Source organism: Macaca fascicularis, chromosome 5, assembly GCF_037993035.2.
Source record: "Macaca fascicularis isolate 582-1 chromosome 5, T2T-MFA8v1.1".
Lineage (NCBI taxonomy): Eukaryota > Metazoa > Chordata > Mammalia > Primates > Cercopithecidae > Macaca > Macaca fascicularis.
Genome location: NC_088379.1, coordinates 55,609,573 through 55,631,310, shown reverse-complemented (window position 1 = coordinate 55,631,310; position 21,738 = coordinate 55,609,573). Strand labels below are relative to the sequence as shown.

The 21,738-nt window shown below is 40.1% G+C and overlaps 1 protein-coding gene across 6 annotated transcripts in view; it reads left to right on the top strand.

Annotated features, from left to right (window-relative positions):
• The window catches only part of FRAS1 (Fraser extracellular matrix complex subunit 1), a 449,074-nt gene that overhangs the window by 179,858 nt on the left and 247,478 nt on the right, over positions 1–21,738 (top strand). For all 6 annotated transcript variants that reach the window (XM_045392441.3, XM_005554975.5, XM_065545065.2 and 3 more), the window contains 8 exons: positions 5,129–5,212; positions 6,953–7,054; positions 7,349–7,540; positions 12,256–12,345; positions 15,028–15,063; positions 16,452–16,599; positions 17,921–18,064; positions 19,921–20,055. In XM_045392441.3, the coding sequence (XP_045248376.2) occupies positions 5,129–5,212; positions 6,953–7,054; positions 7,349–7,540; positions 12,256–12,345; positions 15,028–15,063; positions 16,452–16,599; positions 17,921–18,064; positions 19,921–20,055 (931 nt within the window). The remainder of the gene's footprint in view (positions 1–5,128; positions 5,213–6,952; positions 7,055–7,348; positions 7,541–12,255; positions 12,346–15,027; positions 15,064–16,451; positions 16,600–17,920; positions 18,065–19,920; positions 20,056–21,738) is intronic.

The window sequence follows — 21,738 nt, the reverse complement described above, 5'->3', positions numbered from 1 at the left end:
CTAATATTAATTAATCTGAGTAGTTTGAACTTATCTTTGGATGTTTTTTCAAGATAGATGGGCCAAGTGTGGTGGTTCACTTGTGATCCCAGCACTTTGGGAGGCCTATGGGGGTGGATCACTTGAGTCCAGGAGTTCGAGACCATCCTGGTAATGTGGTGACACACAGAGTCTACAAAAAATACAAAAATTAGCTGGGCATGATGATGCATGCCTATAGTCCTAGCTACTCGGGAGGCTGAGGTGGGAGGACAACTTGAGCCTGGGAGCTTGAGGCTGCAGTGAGCCATGATCATGCCACTGCACTCCAACCTGGGTGACAGAGCAAGACCTGTCTCAAAAAAAAAAAAAAAAAAAAAAAAAAAAAGGAAAAAGATAGAAAGATAGATGATTGGTAAGTCTTCTGAGCCTTTACGTATTTGAGTATGACTTTTTTGTTGCTTTCATACATGAAAGACAATTTGGAGGGATCTAAAATTTGGAAGGACTATAATCTCTTCCCATCCTGACCCTATGGACTCCTTTCCACTGAATTTTGGAATTTAGTGCCATGGAGGAGAAATCTGAGGTTTGTCTGCTTTCTATTCTATTATATGCAGCTAATTTTACTCTGTTGCATTCTTATAGGATGTTTCTTTACTTTTTAATTCAAACATCTTTCAGAATATTTCTAGGTGAGTTATCTTTTTATATATTTTTGCCTGGAATATTATGGAGCTCTTTTAGACTGTATTCCAGTTTTTGAAATGTTTTCTTCGGTGATGGCTTTAATTAATCATATCTGTTCCAGTTATTCTCACTTCTCCAGAAATATCCATGACTCTTAGATTGCTCCTCTCTCTTTCCTTCTCATTATCAATCAGGTTCTCTCTCATCATTTTTCACTGTGCATTTCCTCTGCATGGCAAGAGTTTCTTAAGTTCCTATCTAGTATCTCTAATACTGATTTTAATTTGACAATTTTGCTTTAATTAAGTCTTCTTTTTTATTTCTGCTATCATTGGTTCATCTAGTTTTTTATCCTGTTTATTTTTTATTGCTTCCTGCTTCTGTTTGATAAAGTCTGCATATTCTTGCATCTTACTGAACTTACAAAATGGCTTTTAAACATTTTCTTTTAGATCCTGTAGTTAATAGTTTCCAGAAATCTGCTGTTTCTCTGAAACTTTAGAATGTTACTTCTTTGTCTTTGATGGGTTTCTGGACATGCTATCCCAAATACAGCATCTTGGCATATTGAATATTTTGAGCAGAAGGAATTTGAGTAAATGGGAGTAGCAGGAAAATCACTTTGACCTTCCCCCTGCCCTTCTACCCTGAAGCAGGTACAAAGCCTAGGAAGCATTTTCAGATCTTTCCCTAAAGCAGGTTTTAAGACTCTCATGTGAGAGGTGCTGTCCTTATACCTACACCTATACAAAAGGAACACCCTTATCTCTGAAGACACAGGGACACAGAGAAAAATCACCCTTTCCTTTGCCTTGCAAATTTTTCCCCAGTATGTTATCATTAGATCATACTTTTTGCCCAATGGAATGACTATCCATTCTTTGTCACAGCTGCTCTAAGAAAACACTCAGGTTTAAGTGTTTCTTTGGGCCTTTATTTCCTTATGAAGGTTCCTGTGTCACATAAAACTCAAATACATTTTTATGCTTTTCTCTTGTTAATCTGCCTCAGCTATGAACTTAGGATGAGTAGAAGATATTTGTCCTTTCCTACTGGTCATTCTTCAGAGTTTTCTCCCAAGTTCCCTTCTTTCTATTTCCTCATCCTTCATCAAGAAAAATCAGTCTATAGTCACTGCTTGAAAGCTGCAAGGGTAAGTGGATTTATAGCCAGATGCTAGGAAGTAAGCATGCCTCCTAATCCAAGGATCTGGCAAGTTTTCACTTAGTGTAGCTACATTGACTGAGATCATTTCTTTTTTTTTCTCCACTGCCCAACCCTCTTGTGTTCTGAATACATGGAACAGAAAACTCAGATCCTCAGCCTGCATTGCTTTGAAGTCTCTTTCCATGTCTCTCTCTGACTGTGATTCTTTACACTGGGGCACTCTCCTTCCTCACTCCCTCTACTTCCCCAGCACACGTACTTCTCACTCATGTTTTATTGTTTGACATCATGGGCTCTCACTAGATGCAGAAAGAAAGATATTAAGGGAGGTGAAGGGCTCGGGCTAACTCTTTGCCTCAAATAGCAGTGGCCACACATTGGAGAAAAGAAGGTCATATTTTGTTAGATCTAAGAAGGTGGAAAGTTGGGAAGAGATGATGGTTCTTATTTTTATTTAGGCTTGCACAGCAATGGCAGGCCATAGAATGTCTTAGGGTCAGTGGGGCTTCCTCCTGGCAATGGCAGGAGGTGGACTGTTCGTCTTACTCTTTGTTGGTGGGGTTTTAATGTCTTTCTGTATTTTCAAGAGTATTGTACTGGGGAGAAATTTTGTCAAGAGCTTTCAGCCATAATACACTATAAACTTCTTTATCATAAGTATTTTTATTTAAGGAATACTGGAAACCATAATTGAATATATCTTTAGTAGTAGTCCTACCCCAAGTTGTAGTGGCATTAGTAATACGTTTTAGTACTAAACCCCTGTTTACTGGGCACCATATTAGACCTAGGGTTGGCAAACTTTTTCCATAAAGAACCAGATAACAAATGTTTTTAACCTTGTGTGCCATACAGTCGGAACAACTATTCAACTATACCATCGTAGCACAAAACCAGCCATAGACAATATATAAATGAATGGGCATGGCTATGTTCCAGTAAAGCTTTATTTACCAAAACAGGCAGTGGGCTGGATTTAGCCCGCGGACCATTGTTTATTGGCCCCCGTATTAGACTCTGTGGTTAGAAGGGCCTGTATATGGCGGTCAGAATGATAGAATTCAGGTGTATGGTAGCAACAAAAGTGTACATCAAAAAGCCTTTCCCATCACTGCTCCACCTCCCTACTCAGCTTCTTCTTACTTCCTCTCCAGTCCTGGCTGTAATGCACCAGTCCAGATGGATCTCAGCTCTCAATCATGTAGTTCTCCTGTTTCCTGAAAATGTTCTCTTTAATGCTTTTTCTTCCTGCTCTTGTTAGTTTATATTTTTGAAGAAAGATTCTGTTTTGGTCAATATGACGTATAATTAGATGTTGCCAATAAGATTTGGAAAGCACAATTTGCCCTATACCAACCACCGTACAGGTAATACCTCCCTCCCTGCGTATACTCATAAGGACTCTGCTACAGTTCTTGAGTCTACTCCATGCTGGTTAAGACGGATTGATGCTAACTCTATGCCTATTCAAGATTTGTGATTTTGACATTTGTTTCCTGTTTGTCTGACATTGTGTAAGGCTTAGTTCATTTGTTTATTATAATAAAGTTGCTGAATAGTGTAACATCAGCTAACGTTTATTTTCTCACTGAAAGCTTATTAAACTGAAGAGGTCTGTCTGAAGTCAAGAAATGCTAAATGATTGCAGTGCAAGTTCAATTTCCACGTATTCCATTAAACATCAGTGGTCATAATACTTTGCATATAGAAAAATAAAGAAATAAAACAACCTAAAACACAGAAAATAGTTGTCAATTTAATTCTAGTGGTTCAGGTATTTGAAATAAATCCCAGTTAGGTAGTGATACATGAATCCAACTCATCATATAAAATGGAGTTAAAGAATTGCTGAGGTATGACTGGGGTTTTCCACAAAAAATTATAATTCTGTGACTCCACCCCTCCCAAGTAGACTGGCCCTTCTTGTCCTTGCAGCATGAATACCAGAGTAACAATGACAATAAAATTGTGTTTTCTACTCCTCATAAGAGAAAGTGAAGACAACTGTTCTAGATTTATCTTCTTTTTTTTTTTTTTTTTTTTTTTTTTTTTTGAGACGGAGTCTCATGCTGTTGCCCAGGCTGGAGTGCAGTGGCGCGATCTTGGCTCACTGCAAGCTCCGCCTCCCGGGTTCCCGCCATTCTCCTGCCTCAGCCTCCTGAGTAGCTGGGACTACAGGCGCCCGCCACCGCGCCCGGCTAATTTTTTTTTGTATTTTTAGTAGAGACGGGGTTTCACTGTGGTCTCGATCTCCTGACCTTGTGATCCGCCCGCCTCGGCCTCCCAAAGTGCTGGGATTACAGGCTTGAGCCACCGCACCCGGCCTAGATTTATCTTCTATATAAAATCTGCCACTTCTTAGTTATTGACAGTTGGTTCGTTCTCACCCTTTCCTCTGCCTTTCATTTGTCTCCTTTCCCGACATTGAAGAAGGCTGTAGTGATAAGTCAAAGTAAGAGGCTGAGTCTTCGGCATTAATGAAAATTAAAGAAAGAAAATTCTTCTTAGGGCAGCAGAGACAAATAGTCTGATATTCTGGGAGTGCTGGTTGTGGTAGAGGTGAGAATGTAGGGACAGGGCAGTTGGGAAAGGCTTCTTTGGGTATTTGATCTGTCACCCACGTTTCTCTGCACTGGCTTATTCCCAGATATCTAGAGATATGAGTGATTTTTTTTCATGTGAAAGATCCCTCCAATGCACATATAAATATGTGTCCATTCATGTAAATAAATGTACACATTTATATATATGCAAAATAATAGTGAAGTAGCTTATTAAAGGAAGGATACCTTCACTTCTGAGTTTCAGGATGACTCTGCAGGAGTATCAGTGTTCTTAAATGTTGGTATGGTTGGTACTCAGAAGTCCTGCTGTCAACCAGTTACCATTACCAAGTTAGCTGTGTGACCTTGGGCAAGTTACACACCTCTCTGGTCTTTACTATTCTCGTTTGTAAAGCAAGGATAAGAGCATCTACTCATAGGGTCATGTGAAACACTTAGAACAGTGCCTGGAAGACACCAAGAACCATTATTATTGTTATTTGTGCTTTTCTTTGTTTTTAAAATAAGACAGGACTTGAGGCATATGCAAACTTCTTAAGGGCACCCTGACCTTGGAAGTGTTCATTCTTATTAGAGCCCCAGGTGACTAAGAAATGTTAAATGAGAGGCAAGTGCTGTTATAGATGCTTGGGGCGCATGATTTAGTTGGCTATGAGTGAAATTTTCCTGCTGTTGTGGATCTTATTAATATCACTTTGTGATGGATTGTTCCTGTTCTGGGTGTTAAGGATGAGACTGTAGTCCGAGTCCCTGGAAAATGTTGCCCGCAGTGCTCTGCACGATCCTGCTCTGCAGCTGGCCAAGTATATGAGGTAAGCTTTCATGCTCCCCTTGTAGGTGTTTTGACAATCTGTTCTCACACATCTGCCCTCCACCCACTCCAGCCACCATAAGTCGCCACCCTCATGTCTGACTCTGCCAGGATTAGTAACTCAGTACATAAACAGCTTTTCTCTTCTCTTCATAGAAAACGTGTGTGAAAAAATTATGTTGAAGGGGATTATAAATATAAAGGAATGTGCTGGCAAGCAGCACCTGGTTCATGAACCTTGGTGAACTTACTGTTCACACATCTTGAAGGGGATAAAAAGGGCTATTATTGGTTACCGTCAGTTTACATTTAGCTTTGAGGCTCTGGGGATGTCTATCTGCTTTGGCTGGATTTTATGCATTGATATCCAGAAACAGTCTCTTCACACCCCTGCCATCTTACACTGGGGAAAACCCAGGAGTGGTAGAAGAGAGAGGGAAGGGAGGCGAGAGGCTGTTGGTGGTAGAACCTGCAAACTCAAAAGTACTATTGGTAGCCTGGATAACTTCGTGCCTAACACGTAGTAGGCATCAAATAAAGATGAGTTTAAAAAATTGAATGAATAGATGAATGAATGAGTGAATGTTCTGTCTTGGGAGTGCCTAACTGGTCCAGAAAAAGGTTACCTTACTCAAAAGCAAAGAACACATAAAAAATAAACTCAATTACTTCCCTTACTCACCAGCCATTCTAAAAAGGACTAAATAGAAATTAGGATCATACCTCTCAGTAGAAAATGTGAAAATAAGTATTAGGGGATGGGTGCCTCAAAAATTCTAGACAGGTCACTTGAAATCTGAATGAAAATAACTAATTGGGGAGGATTTTTATATGTACTTGATCTGTGCTGCGTGACACAGTGGCCACATATGTGGCTTGCATTATATTTTTATTGGACAGGATGGTTAGACTAAGTTTTTCTTTGAAGAGACAGGCTCTATATCTGTAATGGCATTTTCAACTGCAAGGAACAGAAATCCCACTGTAAAAGTTGCTAAAATGCTAATATTAATTATGTCATCTAACACAAAGTCTAGAGGTAGGGTGGGGCAGCTGCAGGTTTATCAATTCAGGTCTCAATGATGCCTTCAAGGATCTAAGCTCTTTTGATCTTTCTACCTGCCACCCTTAACATGCTGGCATTTGCCCTTCATCTTGTCCCCTCCCATCCCCAAGGAGACCTCCTCAGCCCTGGGCAGCTCATCCTCACACAGCTATTACTAAAGGTTGGTAGAAGAGAGGGGTGGGATTTTGTTTCATGTGGGAGGAGAATTTTTACTTTGACCTCCACCACTCTAGCAAATTTCCCCTGAGGTCCCCTCCGGTTGAACAGTGTCCAGGCCCTAGCTGCAAGGGAAGCTGGCAAAATGAGTATATGGCAGTGAGGGCTGGGCCTCCTAGCAAAGGCAAGAGCTAAAGAATGCCATGGATGAGCCAGTCAACAAGGGCTTTCTGCCCATCTCAGTGTCCCGAGTCTCTATGTGCCTGGCACAGAATGGGCCCTCAACACACCTGTAGAATGAATATAGGTGAATGAAAATTAATCTAAAGTCTCCTTTGGACATTTATTGACTGTCTTCATAGAAGCTATTCCTATCTAAATGTTATCATTTCTCAAGAGTACATTCAATGTGGCTCAGCTTACAAATGTAATAAAAATCAGGTATCTTATGTGTCAGTGCTTCTGTTTGATGTATGGGACATTTGATTTTCCACGTTCTTCTTTCTTGTCTTCATGCAGCATGGTGAGCAGTGGAGTGAAAATGCCTGCACCACGTGTATATGTGACCGGGGTGAGGTCAGGTGTCACAAGCAGGCCTGCCTGCCCCTGAGATGCGGAAAGGTATTTGAGAGTGTGTACCTTACTTGTCTAAGCTCTATTCTGGATCATTTAAGGAATGCACTTCTTATTCCCAGGGGAATCAAAAGTTGTATAATGTTTGCAAAGTTACATAAAGATATGAGAGCTCTGCTTCCTAGGAAGAAGGGTTGAGGTGCAAGGGATCCTGCCCATCGTGGATCGGGCCAGGGAAAGAGCCCTGTAGAGCTTTGGTATTTTGGATCCTCCTGCCTCTGTTGGCTCGGGTGTTTCACTGTCTCCTGAGGACTGCCCCTCACCTTGCTCCCTGTGTCCTAGGGTCAGAGCAGGGCTCGGCGTCATGGGCAATGCTGTGAGGAATGTGTGTCTCCTGCTGGGAGCTGCTCCTATGATAGGATTGTGCGGTACCAGGATGAAATGTGGAAGGGCTCGGCCTGTGAGTTCTGCATGTGTGATCATGGCCAAGTGACCTGCCAGACTGGAGAGTGTGCCAAAGTGGAGTGTGCCCAGGTAAGAAGCAGGGGCGTTTCCATTATGACTGTTGCAGCTCTTTCCAATGGGATAGTAAGGCGCCCTGCCTGTTCTTTACTTCTTGGCAGCAGCAGGGATGTCCACATTGACTTCTCACATTTCATAGGACCTTCTAGCATAAAGATTCCATGGTATAAAAAGAATGTCACTGTTTGTTCAGACTAGCTCGGAACAGCCCCTTGGAGCTTTTAACTCTCAGTGCATCTGGTCAAATTGGAAGCCCTGAGCCAGAGACATGAAAGGGAAGGACATGATATGGGACATTAGCCTATCAAACAGCACAGCTGGATCTCATTGCTGATGGCGAGCTCAGTTCGTCCCGGCTGTGAAACAGGGTCCACAGGTGTGCTGGTGGCCGGGCTCTTGTTGTAGGCCTCACTGACAGCATTTAGCAGAATGATAGGGGCCAATTCCATGGATCAGGAAAAAACGTAACATGCTTTCTGTTTTTAAGAGAGAACAAAGGGGACCTTATAAACAATTAACTCCATTGGCCTCTGTTAACCTCTGCTGTCTGCAGAATTTCTAGAAGCTTCTAACAAAGCAGCCTCTGTTTGGACTATAGATATACTGTATATTGGAGGGAAATGACTTTTTTTTTTCTCTTTGAACTTGATTTTGACCCATTACAAAACAAATTGCTTTTAAAGTTGTCTCCTTCTTCCTCACCGCTCCCTTCCGCCCCACCAATTTCCCTCTGGGCCATGGACTTGAGTAGATGAGGGAAATTAGAAATATCTGGAGCCCTGGGTTTCTGTGAAGGCATTTTTCTTTCTAGTTCTTCTCCCCTACTTCTCAGCTCCTCTTAACCCTGAGCCTAAGGAGGAACAACCTTTCAGACATGGCTGTCATTGGCAGGGTTATTTTTCAATTTGTCTCCTACTTGTAGGTCTTGACAGAGTTGAGACATATTTAGGTAAAGAAGGACTTGCTTTTTGCAGATTTATTTCCCCCCACATGCCTTTTCATTTCTTTTCTTCATGTTAGGGGAGTCAGGGTGGTTGGATGAAGATGAGAAGAAAACCTAATCAGGGCCCTTTTTTGTTGTCTCTCTCGGGCTGAGGCTGGGCTTCCCTGCCTCGGCAGTCTGCCCCAAGGATCTCATTTCATTTTCTAAGGCCTTCGTTTATGTAACATCCTAGAATTTACGAAAAATGTGGGAGAGGAGATTCTGGTAGGGTGGGTCCTTTAACCGTCTAATTTCAGTGAGATCTGAACAAAGAGTCTCAGTCACAGAAAATTGTTTAGCCTGTATCCCCAGCATTTCTGCATTTCCACATGCCTGCCTGCTGCTTTCAGCTGTGACACCTGGCTATGGTGGCATGAGCCAGGCATTCTTGGCTATTCTTAGAGAATGTGAGGATTAGCTGCCAAAGTGGAGAGCACTTCAGTATTCCTCAAGTCACCCCGTAACACTCTCTCATCCCTTTCTAGTTACTAGTCTTTTCTTTTATGAATTGAGGAGTTCTGATGCCTCGCCTATTTCTCCAGATCTTTAACCAGCTAAATTGTTTTTTTTTCCATATTACTTCCATGTTTCCCAAGTTTGGTTTAAAGCCCTGAGTTCTAAACTAGAAACTCTACCAGAAGTGAAATTTTAACCGACATTGAATCTGATGAAAAATATCTCTTAGTCTTCTTTATATGCCATGTTTCTGTTGACCTTGTTAAATAAAGCCCGGATGTACTAACTTCCTAACTCCTGCTTAGCTTGTATCACTGGTGATAAAAAGATGAATAAGGCACATTATGACCTTAAGAGTTTCCAGGCTTTTTAGGAAGTCAGATATGTAAGCAAAAATTATAGCATGGCACCAATGAAAATATGAGTTAAATATATTAGGAGCTCCCGGAGGAAATGACTATGTCTGCCAAGGGGCATAGTGGAAGCGCCCTGTTGATATTTTTATTCAGTTCTACCCCACTTTCTGCCTGTCTTCTTCTGTAAAATATCAAGGTCATTTTGATTTCTGATCTTGGATACCAAGGGTGGATTAAGTGTGAGTGCAATGCACATCAAAAAGATACAGAGAAGTTAATTTTTAAAAGAAGAGGCAAAGGTGTGCAGCTTCACTGTTGTCTTCATGATTACATTGGTTATCAACAGCAGTGTTCTGAATATCTTTGACATCAGCATACAGTTTTTGTTGTTAAAAAAGAAGAAAACAGCCTGGTCTTTGTCTTTGCTATATTCCACCAAATCTCTAAACATTGAAACATAAACAAATCAATGGTAGGCTAGCACAATATAATGATTTTCATATTTCTAGATTTGATGATGTCTTCGAACCTGAATTCAGGTGAAGAAGTCAAATTAGCTTTTAAAGAAAAGGACCTAGCATTCACATCTGAAGCATAAAATGGAACGGGAAAAATTGAAGCTTGGAGCAAAATGCATAGGAGAGGGTAGGCATGTGGTAAATGCGAGCTGCCTTTCCCCGCTCCAGTGGAGGCAGGTTCCCTCAAAAGAGCGTTTCCTTTTCCGATGAGCAGGTTAGCCCAGTCTTAATCATTGGTCTGGTGGCTGTAGGTATGATTAGGTGGGGAAAGGGTAGATTTCTGTCTGGCCTATGCAACAGAACCCTCTTTAAAGGGAAAGAGTATGTTTGTTTCTGAAAGCAATTTTACTCAAAAGTCAAATGCTAATTGGAGTGAACTCCCCACTGCAGTGAACTGATGTGGTTTGGGGCATTCAGGCTGCTTCTATAAATAGCAGATCTATCTGAAACCTCCCACCTCACCAAAACCGAATCCTTGTGCCCCAGGAGCAGCGCTTACTGTTACTTACAGTGGTGTTTGAAGGTCGAGAACAACTTTCCTGTTGCATAGGCCTTTCTGTTTCTATCCTTTCCCTACCTAGTCATACCTACATCCACCAGTCCAAAGACTGAGATTGGACTAACTAACCTGCTCATCAGGAAAAGGAAGCACTCTTTTGAGGGAATTTACCTCCAGGGGAGCCTGGCAAAGCAGCTCACATTTATGGAGTGCCTACCCTCTTCTGTGTATTTTGCTACAAGCTTTAATTTCCCTCCCACAATTTTTTCAATACCTGCCCCCGCCCCACCACCACCCCAGCCACTTTCTTTGCCTCATTTAGGTGATAGGGAGTCACTTTTTAGTTTTGTCTGTATATATTTTAGTGGACACTCAAGAATCTCTCATGAGTTTCGTCTTTTACAGAAGTATGCATAGTCAGTCTTGTTTCAAAACATTGTTTTAAGTGACTTAGATTACATGCTTATCAACTCTTATATGCTTTGAAAGCAAATTTTGGTGTTTCTGTGTTATGCCTTCACTACCAACTGATTTGTCACGTTTCTGCAAAACAATTTATATGTAAATACATCTGCTCTCTGTAGTACCCCCTGCTCCCTACTGGCCTCTGATTGATGTGAAATCTTGATGGACAGTAATCTATATAACTCCAAAATAATTATAATCATTTATGTATTTTTGTGTTTCTTCTAAATGTTTAGATTTTCTCTCAGTAAAATAACATATTCGTTCTAGAAAATTTTGAAGGCTCAAGAAAACTGGAAAAGAGACTTAAAAATCCATCTATAATGCTACCAAAGACATCCAGTGCATCCAGAGACAACCAATGCTTTCATAATATTTGTCATTAGTACAGTGTTTTTAAACAAAATATCATTATGATTATTCTGTTTATGCAAATTTATATTATTCATTTTTCATTTAACATGGTTTCTACACTTTTAAATATAATACAGGCCCCAAATTAAATATTAAATATTTAGAGAAACATTACCATTCTTTAGAAAGTAGATATATCTTTCAAAAGTGAAAAGTGCTTTAAAGAATACTCTTTAGACTACAGATATTATATGTTAGTGTAGAATACTAACATATAGATCAGATGTTAGTGTATACACATGAAAAATTAGAAACAGAGATGGTGTTTTTAACATCAGATTTTCTGGGAGATGGGACTTCAGTGGAATTACACTTTCTAAATTAGAGAATTGCAAATTATTTACATTTTTACAGCAAGCATTTATTATTTTATAAAAAAATAAAAATTTTAAAATTATCAATACTGGGAAATGAAAACGATAAGACTTGGAAAGTTAAATATCCGCAAATATGGCAGGGTAGATAAATTAAGATTATTCCTCTTATAATTTTAAGAATAGTTTTGATATGAGTTGACTAGCAGTAAGGGTTTCAGAATATTGAGTAAAGTTTAGTTTTCTACTGCTTAATTTATGCCCAAGACTACATCTGTGCATAAAGGGATGCATCTGATTTTGTATTCAGGGATAATTGGTGGTTTGATTTGAGCACTGTTAATGAAACTAAAGTCACAAATTGTATGTTTAAGGTACTGTGATCCTTTTCTGAAACTCAAAGCTTTCCTAGACTATAACATTAACCTTGGTCATCCTTCTTATTCACGTGAGCTCCTGGGCACGGGTAGAAAAGTATGGAGGGATCAGAGCATAAGTATTCACCATAAAAGGAAAGAAAAGGCACATGGAGGAGTGTGCTGTGTGGACTAGACTCCCCATAGGAAGACAGCACACGAGGAGATGAAACAGGAAGAGGGCCAGAGCCAACTGTGTGCCAGGGTTTCTTATTCCAGTCAGGGAATCCAACTGCTTCGCAATTTAGCCCTGCTACCTGGAGATGTTAATTTGATATATGTGCCACTGCAACCCTTATTTCTACAGGGTGAAGAATTAATTCACTTAGATGGAAAATGTTGTCCTGAATGCATTTCAAGGAATGGTTATTGTGTTTATGAAGGAAACGGAAAATTCGTGAGTATCAGGCTAATAACCAAAGATGATTTAAAATTAATTCAAAATTAATCTAATGAGAGGACATTACCTTCTTGTTTCTTTTACCCATGCCTTTGTTCAACAAATGTTATTGTGCACCTACTATGCACCAGGCTCTGGGGACGCAGAAGGGAATACAACAGGCAGAGTTCCTGCTGTCTTGGTGGGGCATACTTTGTGGTATAGGGACACAGAAAACACACACACACACGCACCACACATACTACACGTCAGGTGCTGAGGAGCACTATGTAGAAGAATAAAGCAGTGCAAGTGGGCCAGACAGTAGCTGTGCAGGACGGTGGGATGTAGGGGGTGTGTTCCTTTATATAAAATGGCGAGGAGGTTTCTCTTACAGAAAACTTTGAGCAGAGCCTGAAGGGAGGGAGCCGGGTAGATGTCTAGGAGGAAACATACCAGGAATAGGGATCAGGAAATGCACAGTCATTGAGATACAAGTGTGTTTGGCATGTTCAAGAATTTGGAGTCTGGTGGGAACTTAGTGAATGAGGGAGAAAGGCATTGGCCATGAGGTCTGGTAAGTAGCCTAGAGACCACAGTTCTTTACCCTGAGGCAGATGGGAGCTGTTGGGGAGTTTTGAGCAGAAGAGTGCTGGGCTCTCCCTTAACTCATGAAAGGACCACTTTGGCTGCTGCATGGGTGAGTGACAGAAGGAAATGAAACTGGAGGTAGGCCATCTGGTTAGTGGGGTTTTGTAATGGTCCAGGCAAAGGGCAATGGTGGCTTGGCCTAGGCAAGAAGTGGTGCATTTGGTAAAAAGTGACCAGGCTCTAGACTTATTTTGCAGGTAGCAGTGACAAGGTTTTGTTTGATTACACGTGGGGTAAAACTCTATTTACTAAGGTTTTATTTTGCCCTCTGTCTGCACTTTTCTATTACTCAAAGGAAATACATTTATCTTAATCTTTTCAAATTTTCTGAATTTATGTAGCCCGTATTTTTCATGTTGGGTATTGGAATGTTGATAAATTCATTATGTTTTTTAAAATATGCCAGTTGGTCATAAAAACAACTGCTTCTTTGACCAGTCAGAATAGGATTACAGTAGTACCCACTTATCACAGAATATGTGCCAAGGTCCCCAGTGGATGCTTGAAACTGTCAGTAGTACTGATCCTGACTGGCATCAATTGAAACACATTTCTGTTCATGTTTTCCACTGACAGTTAATGCCTTTTCCATCTTAACTAACCACTTATCACACACTATGGCTGTAACTTTTGCAGTTTGAGCTGCAACAGCAAAACTAGCACAAATTTGTTTTTACTTCTTCACAATTTCATAGATAGATTTATTCTTACTTTAGACCTTAGCAACCTCAGCATAAATTTTTTTCTTTCGTTATTAAGTCAAGAACTTTCATCTCTTCACTTAAAGGAAGCACTTTGCAGCTTCTCTTTGGCATATCCAAGTTGCCAGCATCACTACTCTTGGACTTTGGGGCATTATTACGTAAAATAAGAGTTACTTGAATATAAGCACTGTGATACTGAGATAGTGGCTCTGATAACCAAGATGGCTCCTGAGTAACGGGCAGTGGCATCTACAGCGTGGACATGCTGGACAAAGGAAGGACTCAGGTCCCAGGCAAGATGGAGCCAGACAACTTGAGATTTTCATCATACTACTTAGAATGACATGCAATTCAAATCTGATGAATTTTATATTTCTTGAATTTTCCATTTAGTATTTTCCCACCATAGTTGACCGGGGTTAACTGAAACTGCAGGAAGTGAAACCATGAATAAGGGGGAACTACTGTCTACAAATTAGGAATAAAGACTTTGACTGGTGAACTGATTCCTCCACACTTTTTTTTTTCCTTTTCTTTTTTTTTTTGATTTGGGTAAATTACATCCATCAACCTTCCAGTGTCTCTGTACATTCTGGGGAGGCAGTATTGTATAGTGTTAACAGCGCAGGCTCTAGGTTCAAATCTCTACTTTGCTGTGTGCTGTGATCTTCGGCAAGTTACTGAATCCTCAGTGGAAACTAGAGATAACAATAGTACTTACCTCATGGGGCTGTCGAGATGTTATGTGTGAAGCACTTAGAACAGTGCTGTCTTGGCACGATTTTTAAAAAGCTGAAAACATCGGCATATTATTATTTTGCTGTTGGCATTGTTTCCTAGTGATAGATCACACTTTAGTCATTCTCATTTCCTAAGAATTCAGGAGGTTTTAAAGCCTCCCTATAAATGTTGAATTTATATTTTCTCGTAGTATCCATTTTCCTACTCATTTTTGGAGATAAATTAAACTCAGTGAAAGTAAAGAAAACGAAGTTATTTTAAATAAGTACAAATCTCCATCATGCTCTGGCACCATGCAAAATTCAAGAATTTGCCCTTGCAAGTTCAGGTTCCTTGACCATAAAGTCCTTAGTGTTGAGGGGAATTGAAACTAAGTACTCAGGCACAAAGTGAGAATTCAGAAGTATTTCCTAGGTGTGTTGTTTTCATCTCAGATTAGTATGCTTTTCTTGTTTTTGATAAGATAGATTTCATCTCTATTCATAACCAATAAATAAAGTTGCATGTTACCTGGTAAAAATGGATAACTCCTAATGAAAAAATAAATAGATCAGCCTAATAGTGTTTTTAGTGGCATAATAAAGACATTTCTCTTTGTTCCTAGATATCCTCAAATGCTAGTGAAGTTAAACATATTCCAGTAAGTATAGCTTTTTAACTTGTACATAGATCATTATAAAATTGTTTTATGTAATGATCTGCATGAAATATCATGGGGAAAACGTAGTACCTTAGTATTTTTAACAGTCACATTTGATGGCACTGTGACCAGAAATTAAGGGTCTTAATGATAATTCAGACTTTGATGCATTGAACTTTTGCTCTTTTCTTTAGCCAATTGTTTTAGGCAGTTGATAAGTAATACTTCTCTAACCACAAGCTCCTACATAGATTCTTTTCCTTGTGATATTTTTCTCTCCCTGATTTTTTTCTGGCCTAGAAAACTCAGTTTAACCATCGGTAGAGTTTTATGTACTGCAAAGTGCTGAAGAAAGAGCTTCTTGGGTTTGCAAGCATTCATTCCCCAAATAATCCCGAATTTGTTCTCTCCAGATTGTCTACAGGACAGTGTTATATGGTTTCTTTTAAAGGGAAAATGCAAGCGTTTAACACAGCAATTTTACAATCAGGGGTCTGATCTCCAGACGGGTCTGCTTTCAAATGGAAGAAAAGCACTTCTGCCTTCTCAAGATAGTATTGCTCAGTTTTGTAACATTTAATGTTCATTTTGCTAAATACTGTCACATTAATTGTTTGAGATGTTCAATGTCTGCTGACTTAATAAGCATTTTATAAAATTGTTACTTTAAAATCTGCTCTCCTGTTTTCTCCTGTTTCACCTCCCTCATCACCCCAATACTTTCTGGTAAGAAACTCTGTCTCTTTCCTGTAAGCAAAAATGAATTGTTCTTCACAATTCAATTTGGAATCTCTGCCGACTACTAATGTTTATTTTCGTAATTTGCTTGGATGAAAAGAGTATTTTAGTGTGTGAAAGCTTAGGGCACATCTACAGCCCATTAAAAGTAGGCCTGCAAAAGTTTTACTTTTTAGAATATAATGACTCAACTGTTAACTCTTACTGTGGTAACCATAAGGAAATTCAGGTTTTTAACTAAGTGTCCCACTGTTATTTTAAAGATTGTATTTAACTCACCTGCTAATCACTAGGTACATTGTAATCTCCTTTGATGTTTTTGGTGAAAGAGGTTGAGAAACAAGTTTTAAATGCCTTTTACATATTCTATTAGCCCTAGAATACTTTCACAGCTTATCTCTGAGTGTGCCTAAAATATCTCGGCTGGTGCTCTACATTGAAATAAACCCATTATGAACAAAGAAAGAGAAATTCTGTCTTTTTAAATTTAGGACTCTTTTGCTGTTGTTCTATTTCAGAGTTAGATTTGGCAGAGTACTGATTAGCTGCCTTCACTTTGTCCTTATGGAAATTGTAAGTTCTTCAGCAGCAAACTCTCTTCTGAATTACTGTACCCCGATGACAATGCTGTTCTTCACTTTTGTACGTAGGAGGGAGAGAAGTGGGAAGATGGCCCTTGCAAGGTGTGTGAGTGCCGAGGGGCTCAGGTAACTTGCTACAAGCCCTCTTGTCCACCATGTCCAGTGGGCACACTGGCCTTAGAGGTGCAGGGACGGTGCTGTCCAGACTGCACATCGGGTGAGTCCATGTCTCCTCGGTTTCTACTGAGATAGTTTTACTGCCAAAAAGCTCAGAGATTCTCTTCCCCAACCCCTCGCTTCTTTTTTGTTTAGTTAACCAATGGGTTTGTGTGTTTCTCCATAATTTTTCTAACAAATGATGCTAATTAATCCTTGTCCATGTAATTGCCAAACTCAACAGATTATGAGCATGTGACCTTGGGCAAGTCATTGACCCTCTTTAAACCTCAATTTTCTTGTTGATAAAATATGCCTTATGTATCTTGTAAAATTATTGTGAAAATCAAACAACATGTTTGAAGACTTGTAAAGGTAAATCTGTCTTCTGTTGTTCAAAATATAAAAATAATTTCTCAAAGTGTATTATGGGTGTTCTTTGTTCTTAAGGTGAGCTATTAAACAGATGGTTCCTTTTGGAGTTCTCAAATGGGTTTTTAAAGTTTACAGACTCATTAATTTTTTCCAAAAGATAATTTTGTCTACTTGTTCTGCAATTCTTTCAAATCACCTGGGGTTGAATTAGTTCCAGTTAATAATTGTTGGCAGGCACTGGAGTTGCTCTGGTTGAGTAGGAATTTGCCTATAAGCTTAGTCTCTTTTGGAGAAGTGGCATTTTCTTCCATTCATATTTCATAATTAATTGTTTTTATTCACAGGCCATAATTTTCATATTGGCAGTTGCTCTTGTTGCACTCAACTTATTTTGGCTAATCGCAGTGTTTTTCTGGAGAGTTTATCAAGGAAAAAGCAAAGCCACTTTATGGCTTAATTATGTTACCTTCACCAAAGGGCTCTCTGGGCTTTCCAAAACAAACATTTAGCATATTATGATGCACTATATATACCGAAAATCAGGTCCTTGACAACTTCAAAACCTGAAAAAAGAAGTCCCTTGCTGGTAATTACCACTAAATTCAGTGACAACCCTAATTACTGAAAATGAGATTTGAAATTTTGGAGAAAAAGAAGAAAATGAGTTGCATTTTTCTTAGATAAAAATAACTTTTTAAACATTGTAGGTTTTATGTCTGAACTGTTTGTACATGTCGAAGCTTAAGAAGAACATCGGAGGTATCATAAATTATTGAATCTGTTTAAATCATACATTATGGAAGTAGTCATTCCTGTTTCTTGAAGTGTTCCAGCAGGTAGAGGCTGTTCTTCTAGTATCTTCATGTTGGGACTATGGGAGACAGTGATGAATTTCAGACAAGGAAAACTTCCTTGCAATCTCGCATTGAAATGCTTCTTTTTTTTTTTCTTAGAGAAATAATAGATGGAGTTCACTGAGTTCTCCCCTTCTTTGTGCTTGATTTCAGTTCATTGCCATCCAGATTGTTTGACATGCTCTCACTCTCCAGACCACTGTGACCTCTGCCAAGATCCCACCAAGTTACTGCAGAATGGACGGTGTGTGCACAGCTGTGGGCTGGGTTTTTACCAAGCTGGCAGTCTCTGTTTAGGTATGGCTCTGAGTGGACAACCCAGAGGTGGTGGTGTGTGGGAGGCAGACTCATCAAAGATTGTGATTCTTAAACTGAGGCTCAATATTGCCAAGGAGGGGGTCATGCATGCAGCATGTTTTTGAGATGCACAATGTCTAAAAACCTCTAGAAGGTAGTAACATCATCTATAGGTTACTTGCCCTCTCTACCTGCAGGTCTCTTTTTCTGCCATTTTATAGGTATTTTGGTGCTTATTGGAAGACAGGTGATGTAGAGGTTGTTAGGTAGTCATAGTTGAATTTTTTTTATTTTTGAAGACTTTCAAGGATAGTAATATCATCAGGATACCTGGGCTCCTTCCTTACTCAATTAATCCAGGATAGAAACTTAGAATTGACATAGACCTTCAAGATCATTTACTACAGCTTTCTAATTTTGCAAATGGGGAACTTGTGGGTCAGAGAAATTAACCAACTTTCTCAATATCAAACAGATAGTTAGTAATAGAGCTTATCTCTTATGGGCTACCAGAGGATCCAGAATGGGTTTATGTGCATTTCTGGATGCTACTTCTGAGAAGGAGACCTTACTTGGGAGAGTTGACTTGGTTGATGTCAGATCGTAGTTACTATTCCCTTATTTCTGACTTGTGATGTTAATTATCCATTTAAGAGTGTGTAATTAGTCAGGTGTGGTGGCACATGCCTGTAGTCCCAGCTACTTGGGAGGCTGAGGCAGGAGAATCTCTTGAACCCGGGAGGTGGAGGTTGCAGTGAGCCAAGATTGCACCACTGCACTCCAGCCTGGGCAACAGAGTGAGACTCCGTCTCAAAAGAAAAGAAAAAAAAAAAGTGTGTAGGTTTATACCTGATTGTGAATATTTAACCTCTCTCTGCTTCCATATTCTTTTTATTATTATTATTTGAGATGGAGTCTCACTCTGTCACCCAGGCTGGAGTGCAGTGGCATGATCTCAGCTCACGGCAACCTCCACCTCCCGGGTTCAAGTGATTCTCCCTGCCTCAGCCTCCTGAGTAGCTGGGATTACAGGCATCTGCCACCACACCTGGCTAATTTTTGTATTTTTAGTACAGACAGGATTTCGCCATCTTGGCCAGGCTGGTCTCAAACTCCTGGACTCAAGTGATCCACCCACCTATGTCTCCCAAAGTGCTGGGATTACAGGTGTGAGCCACTGCACCTGGTACTTCCACATTCTTATCTATAAAGTGAGGGTAATTCCAGTACCTTCCTCAGAGGGTGGTTATAAGGACCAGGTGTTTTAATACATGTTAAGTGCCTAGACTGATGTCTAGGATACAGCCAGGGATTAATAAGAGTTAGCCACTTTTATTATTTTTGTAATTATTCACTCCTCCACACTTTCTTTCCTAATTCATATAATCTTCAACCTTTTTGAAAGTTACTTATATCTCTTTCATACAGTATTGGTGGAAAGGGGGCAAGAGATCTTGCTAAAAGGTTGAGCGACAAAGATATCGGGGGCTACTGGATAAGAGGAAAAGAACACAGACTCCTCAGCCAAACTGCCTGGTTTCAAATGCCAGCATGTGACCATGAGCAAGTTGTTTAATCTCTCTGAGTCTGTTCCTACTCTGTAAAGTTGGGATTAATAATATCTACCTCCCAGGGTTGTTGTGAGAATTGAATGAATTCATATATGTAAAGCACTCAAACAGTGGCTGACATGAACTGTGTGCTATACAGATGATGGCTGTTAAAATTATTTGTCTGCATTTTCTGTTTGGGACCTGGAGCCTCAACATTGGGCTGTGTAAGCACTGGCATGGGGGTGGTGTCTTTCAGCTAATCAAATGATCCCTTTCTCTTTCTTCAACATTATCTGGAATCAGCCTGCCAGCCCCAGTGCTCCACGTGTACCAGTGGGCTGGAGTGCTCATCCTGCCAGCCTCCCCTGCTGATGCGACACGGGCAGTGTGTGTCTACCTGTGGGGACGGCTTCTACCAAGATCACCATTCCTGTGCAGGTAATCTCTGGCTGGGTCACAGCTGGGCCAGCTCCCAAGACAGCTCCGCAGCCCTGACCCCACCAAGTGATCTGGGGCCACCAGGGAGCTGTAAGCACTTTTTCCAATACGAGAAGAAACTCTGAACAAGACTTCTGATGGGATGAGGAGAACAGTGTATTAGAGGAATGATACATGTTGAGATGTTGTTTTAATAATCTTATTAGGTTATTAGGTTCTTATCAATATGATTTAGTGGACTTATATGCCTACTTTTATTTTATATTTTTAACTGAGATCTAGTTGAAATTCTTAATATCATAATAGTCTCTTGAGGTAGGAGTAGTCATAATATAACTTAATTTGTTTATACTTGGCCATTTTTTCAATAGAGTTTATAATTATAAGTTTAAAGAGTAAATGTATAAGTAATTTTTTAAATGCAGAAATGGAAGATGGGGGTTGTATTAGTCTGTTTTCACATTGCCATGTAGAACTACCTGAGACTGGATAATTTGTGAGGAAAAGAGATTTCATTGACTCACAGTTCTGCATGACTGGAGAGGCCTCCGGAAACTTACAATCATGGCAGAAGGCAAAGGGGAAACAAGACACGTCTTACACGGTGTCAGGAGAGAGAGAGAGAGAAAATGAAGAGGGAAGTGCCACTTTTAAACCATCAGATCTCATGAGAACTCACTCACTGTCACGAGAACAGCATAGGGGAAACCGCCCCCATAATCCAATTACCTCCCACCAGGTCTCTCCCTCAACACATGGGGATTACAATTTGACATAAGATTTGAGTCAGGATACAGAGCCAAACCATATCAGGGTTAATGGTGAAAACAAAGACAAGGGGCAGAGATATGAGTTTGTCTTCAGGAGAACAGATAATTAGATGTGCCCAGAAACTAAGGCAGGGTGTGTGGTGGCAGGGAAATCTGAAAAGGCAGATGGACCAGGGGAAGGTCTTGGATGTCATGCAAGGGAGCTGTGATAGCTACTGTCTGCAGCTAAACATAAGGGTGGATCACTGATGAGAATCAGAAGGTGGGCCAATTTGAGGGGCAGCTGATATACTCCTCTCTTTCACACCCTTGGTTAGATTTTCAGGAAAATCATTTGCAGGTAAATGATTGAGGTTAAAAAGGCTACGTTCATGGTATTAATCAGATGTGCAGGCTAAATGAGTACTCGGGCCATGTGCAGGTCCTATGTGGAGGAGGCTGACAGTCCTCTCCATTCCAGTTCATGGTCAGAAGCAGAACTCATGGGGTTGTGGAAACCATGTTGAAAGGAAACACTAATTCTGTTTATGCCGCAGTGATATGAGTGTAGCAGGGCCTGTTTTGTGATCAGTCATGTTGTGGAGTATGGAAGGCAGAATAGCTTCTGAGTTTGACTTGGAGGCTCTTTGATGTCTATAAGAATATCTCCTACATGTCTATATCCTCAGCATCAAGGGCTACACAGAGTTCTCAGCATTGTTGAACAAGTGTATGATGAATGAATGAATGAGAATACTACCACTTGGTGGTCCTTCAAAGACCAGTGTTTCAATAGAAGTCTCAGCCATAAAAGAGAAAAGAACCCTTAGTGTTTATAGCTTATCATGTTCTGTTTACCTGTTACTTTAACACAGGTTAAAAGTGGGCACATGCAAATACCTTTATAAGTGTCTAATGGTTGGGCAATTTAGGT